The sequence below is a fragment of the Cucurbita maxima genome, unplaced genomic scaffold, assembly GCF_002738345.1.
Source record: "Cucurbita maxima cultivar Rimu unplaced genomic scaffold, Cmax_1.0 Cma_Scf00021, whole genome shotgun sequence".
In the NCBI taxonomy this organism is placed as follows: domain Eukaryota; kingdom Viridiplantae; phylum Streptophyta; class Magnoliopsida; order Cucurbitales; family Cucurbitaceae; genus Cucurbita; species Cucurbita maxima.
The window spans coordinates 2,468,547-2,477,771 of NW_019272037.1; the positions used below are offsets into that span (position 1 = coordinate 2,468,547).

The 9,225-nt window shown below is 31.8% G+C and overlaps 1 protein-coding gene and 1 non-coding gene across 2 annotated transcripts in view; one reads left to right on the plus strand and one right to left on the minus strand.

Annotated features, from left to right (window-relative positions):
* Positions 1 to 3,717: 3,717 nt before the first annotated feature.
* The window catches only part of LOC111495339 (ubiquitin-like modifier-activating enzyme 5), a 7,920-nt gene continuing 2,412 nt past the window's right edge, over positions 3,718 to 9,225 (plus strand). Inside the window, exons 1-10 of the mRNA XM_023145324.1 lie at positions 3,718 to 3,972; positions 4,340 to 4,408; positions 4,511 to 4,624; positions 4,805 to 4,933; positions 5,187 to 5,255; positions 5,573 to 5,725; positions 5,829 to 5,865; positions 7,222 to 7,304; positions 7,527 to 7,601; positions 8,520 to 8,594. Coding sequence (XP_023001092.1) covers positions 3,883 to 3,972; positions 4,340 to 4,408; positions 4,511 to 4,624; positions 4,805 to 4,933; positions 5,187 to 5,255; positions 5,573 to 5,725; positions 5,829 to 5,865; positions 7,222 to 7,304; positions 7,527 to 7,601; positions 8,520 to 8,594 — 894 coding nt within the window. The 5' untranslated portion in view covers positions 3,718 to 3,882. The remainder of the gene's footprint in view (positions 3,973 to 4,339; positions 4,409 to 4,510; positions 4,625 to 4,804; positions 4,934 to 5,186; positions 5,256 to 5,572; positions 5,726 to 5,828; positions 5,866 to 7,221; positions 7,305 to 7,526; positions 7,602 to 8,519; positions 8,595 to 9,225) is intronic.
* Positions 7,605 to 7,719, minus strand: LOC111495855. Its single transcript, XR_002720378.1, has one exon. It is a non-coding gene; the product is annotated as a U6atac minor spliceosomal RNA (small nuclear RNA).

Here is a 9,225-nt window from a genome sequence, read left to right on the forward strand (position 1 = left end):
AAAAAAAAAAAAAAAAAAAAAAAAAAAAAAAAAAGATTTATTAAAATAATAATAATTTATAATCTCAGTTTTCATTAATGTTTATTGTTGCGTGTTAATTAATTTAATTTAATGTAATTTATTTTTTTGTGGGTTCCGTCTTCAGCTATCTTTAGGTAATATTCCACTACATATATTCAACTATATGACATCAACATCAACGCCATATTTTATCACCGTCAATAATTAAAAATATTTATGTACATTACATAATGTTATTATATGTGATTTCAAAAGCCTCGACCGACCGACCCGAGAGCTTGACACCGAGCCAAAAATCTCGGATGATTATCTATAGCTTTCGATGCTTTAGCTTTGTACACCAACTTTAATTGTATGAACAATGTAATAATTTTTCACGTAATGAAATTTCTTCTTAATGAGTCGATCATTAAAGATATGCAAGTAATACTATCGAGCCATATACTACTTTGATGTAATATTGTTAAATGCCAAGCAGTCAAGATCTCATTCATTCACGTAATGAAGTTTCTATATGATGGTCATACGTAATAGGTCAAAGCGGACAATATCTGATAGCGGTGGGTTAGACTGTTACAAATGATATCAGAGCTAGACACCAAACATTTTAAAAACCTTATAAAAGTGTGGAAACCTTTAAAGATAGTTGACCCTTTATTATAAAGGGTTACGACTTACCATATTTGCCATTTTATTAAAGGTAAATATATTGTATTCATTTATTATTCTTTACTTTTATATTTATTTCCATATTATTTGTAATTTACTATATTTCTTTAAATGATAATAGATAGAGAACTTTTACCACCGTTTAGGTGGGGTGGTTTCAGCAAACATTTTCAAAACCTCTCGTCGGTATTACTTATAATAGTGTGGAAACCTCTCTTCAGTAGATGCATTGTAAAAACCGTGAGGCTAACGGTGATACGTAACGGGTCAAAGCATACAATATCTGCTAGCAGTGGGTTTGAGTCGTTACAAACCATTGACCCGATCAGTACCTCTCCCTAATAGACGAGTTTTAAAAATCATGAAGCTGACGACGATATTAGGGATGGGTTTGAGCTGTTACAAACAAGTATTTACTCAATTAAATTTACACACCAACACGTATCATATAAATTTTAGTTTTTCGATAAATCGACATAATGAATTTGATAATTAAACTACTAAATGTCGACATAGGTACGATAGATTATATTATATATGTTTATATATCAATCATATAGTTTTTGGCTGTCGAATAGAAAAAGCAGCAGCCAACCATGATTTGATCACCTTTTTTTTCCTTTTTCGGATTAGATGTTTAAATCAAACACTGTTCTCTACAAGTTTAAGCTATTGAAAATTTTGCACAAAAACGTATTTGTTTATTATTTTTTTCTCATTTTTGAAGGAAGAACAGTATGAACATAACGATGATTATCATTTATTTTTTGTTATCTTTGTTTATTGTATATTTGTGTGGTTATAAATTGACCAAGTCTAAGCTTTTGTTGCTTAAATTTAAAATTTGCTAACAACAAATTAAATCTAACTATCTGTTTTAGTCTATATGATGTGTTTGGATAATTTTTTTATTTAGTGTTATCGAGTTTTAACAAATTTTTATTATACCTTTTACGTTTGACTTTGATTAAAAATTGTTATAGATGAATTTATATGACATGATACGAGAACTTAAAGAAATTTAGAAAAAGGAATTGAGCTACTTTTTCGATGTTTGAATTGTGGATATTATTTAATAAGTATAAATATTAAATATTTGTTGTTCGTGTTTGAATGTGTAAGATCATTCAAATTAATCTCGGTTATCCAACTCAAACCATAAAAATTGAAATGGGTTTATTTTGAATTGATATTTTTTGGTCTGATCAACTCACCCAACTGTACCCTACTTTTAAAATTATTATAGGAATTTAAGAATATTTAATATTTGTAGTCGATGTAGTGATGCATTGTGACTTATAGATATTTGATATTTGAGTATGGAGTGCGAATAATTAAGATTTTTTTAAAATAAAAAGAAAATAATTTTAAATATATTTATTTAAAAACAGAGGGTAAATGAGATATGATTAAAATGGAATTCAACCAAATATTAAAATAATATATAGTATGAAAAATGCAAGGCTAAGGATGTGGTTTGGTGGAGGGAATCCAATGCAGAGTGGTGGGCTAAAAATGTGGCTGCACCCCCACATAATGCCCAAAACTCACCACCGAAAGTGGGCGCGTCGTGAGGGAACATTCGCTTGGCCCTTTCAAAAGTCCACCTATATACTAATAATGAAGTATCACCGATGTGTCCGACATATGTTGGCCTCGATATTCCTGTATTCTGTGACATAGTTATGTTACTTTTTCTTCGCTTCTCAGAATGAAGAATATCCCTACTATCTAATCAGAGTTTTTCCAGAAAAATTTATGAGTTCAGATAACATAAAATTATTATTTTTTTATGTAAAAAAAAATATGCACCTTATTGGTATATGGAGTCTTGGACCCTTGTTATCGAGCCTAGAAATAGACTAACTTATAAACCAATCGTTGTTGGACTAGAGACTACACGAGTAGGTGTCAGGATGAGAGTCAGTGTCGACGCTGCAACTTTGTAAATCGATCTTGGAAGAGATTATGGACTATGTGGGTAGGTGCTTTAGTATGAACATGTCTATTGAATGTAGTAACGGATTAAGGTCGACACTATGACACCGTAAACTAATCTTGAAAAGGGACTAGGGACTACACAGATAGACAATCGATGAAGAATCAATTGGAACTTTGAAATCTACACAGTAGTCTAGAGCATTATAAGGTGAGCCCAAATTTCTTAGCTATGAGAGCCTACAAGTACATTACATCGCCAACATTAATTTCTTTTAAATTTTTTTTGATTCATTCTATTATTAACGTCATTTTTTTAATTTTAAATTTCTAATTAATATTTTTTATTTTATTATTTAAAATTTCTGTTGCGTGCTGGAAAAACCATCAACGTTACTTCATTCCTTTTTTATTTGGTCCACAGAGCATTAATGAATTTAAGATAAGAATGAAAGATGTGTGTGCTTGAGAATAAAAGGCAATATTTATGTTACATCCATTATTCATTCCCCCATTTACATTTATGTCACATATCTAAAAATGTTATTTCACTATCTAATTTTATTATATACTAATTTTGTTATATAGTATTTATCGTGTAATAAAATTAATTAAAATATTTCGTCATAAATTATAGATTTTGCATTAAAATTTTGAATGGAAATTTTAAAATAAAAAGTATCTTGATTATAATATTTATGTAAGCAAAAATTGTTATTTTAACATCATTCAACTTTAAAAATATTTAAATAGTAAAAAAAAAAGGACCAATGAAAATTTAAAATGAGATAAATGTGATGAGAAATTAAAAAAAATGGTTTTATTAAAATAACCCATTTTGTTAATTATTTTTAATGCATAAAATAGAATTTATTAGGATTTTTTATTTATTTATAAATATACAAAATTCGCATGTAATGAAAAAACGCCAACAAAAGCCCACTGGACACTACGGGATGGTTCTAATAAAGGCCCATAAATTTCTTATTGGGCCTAATTGCAGCCCAAAAATTTCCCGACGTTCGATTACCGCGGGAACCATTCTGAACAGAAAGCCGATCTGGGCAGCACGCCGATATCTTTGAGCGCATTGTTTATGAATGGCTGACTGTCATAAATAAAATAAAACGGCGAATCTAATTTAAGAGGATACCATCTTAATCTTGAGAATTTCGTTGAATTTCTTTGACTTTGTAGGATTTCTGTATAGAGTCAATAGGAACTCCGTCAGAGAGAGCGAGAGTGGGAGCAGAAATGGAGGTGGAATTGGAAGAGATGTGGAACGATCTCGAATCCCTGAAGCAGTCGCTAACCGATCCGTCTCATCGGGGCCCGGTTGATAAGGTATTTCTGCTTTTCAGTTCTGCATCATTTCTTTTGATCATTTAGTTCGGAATTAACTTCCTGAACAATTGTGCCTATGTTCTGGCTGGATTTTTTTTTTTTTTTCTTTAACTGAATGATTTCTTTGTCGAATTCTTTCTGCGTGTGGTTGAACCTGTTTTACGTCCTTTTAATTTACCCGCGAATCCTGCATGTATGGTTTTATTTTGCATGAGTATTCAAGTGTATCTTTCACTATGGAGAATTGAGAACGTTCCTCTTTCATAATGTAAAGGAGATTACGTTAGTGAAGATAGTTTGTAAATGTGTTGAGTGTTAGATTATTCTAACACTGAATTCAATTGCTCTCTGGCTATGTCCAATCCAGCTTCAATTGCATTTAGAGCGTCTCACGAATCTTTCGAAGTCAGGACCAGTACGGCGATCAAGAGTTAAGGTGACTGTTCTATGCCCTGTCATATGTTGATTTCTTCCATTGCTTTTTAATTTAAGCTTATGATTATATTGATGAACACATGCATCAATGAAATGGTGGCAGGACATGAGTGCTGAGGTGGTAGATAGCAACCCTTACAGTAGGCTTATGGCTCTTCAGAGGATGGGCATTGTAGAAAACTATGAAAGAATACGGGAGTTTTCAGTTGCCATAGTTGTCTGTATTCATCTCCTCTTTCTTTTATGTGTTTTCTAGAGTTTCAATTTGAGAAGTTGAGATACATGGTTATATGTCTTCCCTCATATAATATGTTTTCACTATGGTTTTCAACTTTCAGACATTTTGTTGTTTAATTTTTATAATGAATTGTTATGTCATTTCATTCTTCATCTACAGGGAATTGGAGGTGTTGGAAGTGTTGCAGCTGAGATGTTAACAAGGTGTGGAATAGGTCGTTTGTTGTTATATGATTATGATAAAGTGGAGCTAGCTAACATGAATAGACTCTTCTTTCGTCCCGAGCAGGTAATCATTTCAGTATTTCGTCCCCCTTTCTTACCTGGGGGTCTTGTGTGGTTTAAGAATTGGATGTGCTTGCTCTTAATTTTGATCTCTTCCTGCATTTAGTTGTATACCTGGCTGTAAATTTACATTTTCATGTTGCTACACTCTTCATGTTCTGGAAGGTCTTTTAGTTCTAAGTTTGTACCCACATATAAGGCAGCTGAATGTAAAGTTGTTGTTTGTTCACTAGTTTACCTTCCCAATATATTTTCAGGTTGGTATGACAAAAACTGATGCTGCAGTGCAGACTCTTGCAGATATAAACCCCGATGTTGTACTTGAGGTTAGCCTTTTATACTACTGGTCTACTACTTGCACCTTTGTTGATGAATAATAACCACAAATGACTTGTAATAGTTTGTGCATAAAAACGAATTTTCTTTGTACGTGACAGAAAATGAATGGAACTTTTATGTTTTTTCCCCTACTATTATGTATAATTTTCTATAATACTCGTGCTATCACAAAGAATAGTTCTAAGAAAAGATATAGCTAATTTACTCTTCATTCTCACTATAAATCACAACATTAAATTATGCAAAATATCTGTTTCATTTTGTTCTTTTAGTCCTCATTCTGATGGGTTCATTTTGTTCACAGAGCTATACGCTGAACATCACAACTGTACAAGGTTTTGAAACTTGTATGTCAAGTTTGAGAAACAAATCATTTTCCCCTACTAAGGAAGGCAGTGGAGTGGATCTTGTCTTAAGTTGTGTTGATAACTATGAAGCAAGGATGGCTGTTAATCAGGCAAGTTTCTTCAGTATCTACTTTTTCTTTTTGGTATATATGGCTATATAAGACTATGTACGTTGTTGTACTTTGACGTTAATATTTAAAATTTGATAGACAGGCTTGCAATGAGCTAAATCAGACATGGATGGAATCCGGTAAGCAAGAAATATTCTTATTTAGACCATTTTCCTGAGAATGAATTTTTATACATAGTCCTCCCTTTATGCATTTATTTAGATAGATTTCAATAGAGTTAGCTTTCATAAGATATAAAAAATTGAAAAGATGAAAAAAAATCAATAAAGTTAGCTTGAAACTGCCAAATTACCGACAGATGCAAGTGGCATAGTTATATTTTCACTAACTGACTACATAGCACACACAAGTGAGTTAGAACACCTAAAAACTTAATTTTGATGTATTGGTAAGTACTAGGAATTGTAAATTGATGTCAATAGAAATTTAGAAGTACAACACTCAAATTTATGAAATCATTGATTAAATGTCTCCACAGATATTTGAGGAAAACATGGAAATCTCAATAATTGATAAAATTGTTTTAATTAATTTGTTAATCATCATCATTAGTTTATATTAATATTATTGGTGGTTGTCGACAATGACATGTCTAAGTTTTCTTGACATTTCACTGACATATTGAAGAAAAAAAAATATTCTTGCATGTCTTATCGATATAATTTTTATTGACACATCAACAAAAAATTTACTTCATGGATGAGAATGATTTAAGTTACTACTGGAAAAGGTCTGGGAAGCATCTCAACGTAGATATGGGTTTTAAGTTACGACTGGAAAAGGTCTCAGAATGATTTGAATGTGTATGCGTTACAAGTGCTAATGCCTGATACCATGGGCAGGATGATTTTCAAACTCCTTGTTAAAATAATCCGCTCTTAGGAATAGTTCTACTTTGATTTTTTAAATAAATTTATACAATTATTATAAAGGTGATAAATGTGAACTCACAATCACAGCTACTGTTATTTTGACTAGCCTAGTGATATTTTGGAAGCATATTTTATGCTAGCTTCTTAGTTCAAATCTAAGTAGGGCATGCGGGCAACCATTCTTAGATTAACAAAATCATACTCATATTTTATACGAAAAGATAAAAAGAATATTAAATTGTAAGTTTAGTCCTCTGACAATTTCTGTCTAATAGGTGCATGACATTTTAATTTTGCGTCAAATGTCTGTGAGTTTCTAATATGTTTAATGGTTTAGAAACCTTTAGATACAAGCTTTCGAGAGTTTAGGAGCTTATTAGACACTTTAAATGTTCAAAATCCTATTAGACATGAATTTGAGTTTGTGACTTGTTAGATACTTTTTAAAGTTTAGAGTCCTCAAGAAGTAAACTTATAACTTAAACCTATGAAAAGAAATAATTACTTTGCGCATTAGCATTAATTATTTACAAATTGGAGATTTGTTAAGATATTTATTTGCACATATATCGCTAAGACTTCGCAAATTGGAGCTTTGTTTAGGTGTTTCCGAGGATGCTGTCTCTGGTCATATTCAGTTGCTTATTCCTGGTGAAACCGCCTGTTTTGCTTGTGCACCACCTCTGGTATTCCTCCTCTCTAATCAGGATCTTGAATGTTTGGAGATTTCTCAATTTTAGTATAGATGTTGTATACGTATATTAACTACAAAACCCATGTTCTGCTGTTTCTTAACTGCAATAACTTTGTTTATATGGTTCACCTGACGGTGTACCTTCCTCATCATCTCTTTTTTAATGTCATTGCTCATTGGTGGAAGGGTTTATTCATTTATTTTCTTTGTTCAGGTTGTAGCATCTGGCATAGATGAACGAACACTCAAACGAGAAGGGGTTTGTGCTGCATCTTTACCTACAACAATGGTAAGGATTTTCTCGTTTCTGATACAAGTCCCAAACTGCATGTGTTAATAGGGAAGCCGGAAGGCTGTTCCTGATCCTGTCAGGGGAGATACACACCATCTCTCCTTTAATCGAACACATAATTCCTAGGTTTTCTTATATAAATTATGTTCTAAAACCATCAATGAACTTGTTTACATGTTTAGCATTTAATAAGTAACAAAAAGGAAATGTGGAAATAATTATTGTTTTGAAAATTATTTAGGAACTAGTCCAAGGTTAGCTAGGTCTGTCAATATGTTGGCTGCTTGCATCCGTAGGCATCAAAATTTGTATAGAGGGACAAAAAAAATAATTGCTATTACTTGCATCAGATAATTTGTTTTGCTAATATCTTTTTTTCTTCGGTACAAGAGTCGTTGCTAACTTGCATACAGAACCAGGGGTGGAAACTGTACTAGATCCATGAGAAAACCATAAACCTTTTTGTAATGACGTTTTTTGTTTCTAGGTTCACATTGCCTATTCAATACACGGTATATTTTGGGAATTGTTATTAAGACGCTCCCATCATCGGAAAATCGCTGTTAGCATAGCAAATGTGTGTTTGGAAAGTCAAAAGCACTTTCAAACAATATTTCATGTTTTTCAGCTTCGTTCTGAAAAAATTTCAGCAAATTTGAAAGTAGTTGAAAAGGTGTCAAGTATTTTTTGAGAAAGAACTTAATTCTTGTTTTCTTATTCCAAAAATATCTGCCAGTAGGTATATAAGAACACTACTCTAAATACCACTCCTATTAGAACTTCAAAATATGTTCCACAAATGATGGCATAATTCAAGGTTGGCTAACACTAACTAATGTATCATATTGACATCTATGATTTTGCTTTTTTATTACATTTTTCTAATTGTATAGACTAATTTGAAATGTTTTTCAGGGAGTTGTTGCAGGCCTATTGGTGCAAAACACCCTCAAGTTCCTGCTAAAATTTGGGCATGTTTCTCCTTACTTGGTGAGTATAACTTGCTCCTCTAATCTTTATTCATTAAAAAGGCATGATTACGAAGACAGACACCATATTAATGGGCATTGTCAATCAATCAAATACTACCAACCATTTGATCAACTAGAAAGCTACTTAACAATTCTAAAACTAATTAGCATTAAATGAATTGATTCAACAAAATAGAAAAGCTCAAACAGTAAATGTTAAGAAAATTTGATTGTTCCCCGCTGGTCATCAATTCCCTACCCTTAAAAGAGCTCATGTTAGAGTTTAAGATACAGCTGCGGAAAATATCTAAAACAATCAAGGATCCTTCTAAACAGAGCTTCCTCTTATAATTTGGGAAGATTTCAATAAAAGTCTACCTTCAGCGCATTCAGTTTATGACATTCGCATTTGAAGGACAAGATGAAAGAAGTTGAAAGGTTGAAGGCACGACCCACACATTTATGATGATGCGTGCAATGGCAGTGCCTTGCGTCAAAGTCTTTTAAAAAATTCTGGAACCAGTTAATGGCAGTTTCTTCCCCTAAACTTTGGGTTGAACACACACAAAAAAAAAAAAAAAAAAAAAAAAAAAAAAAAAAAAAAAAAAAAAAAAAAAAAAAAAAAAAAAAAAAAAAAAAAAAAAAAAAAA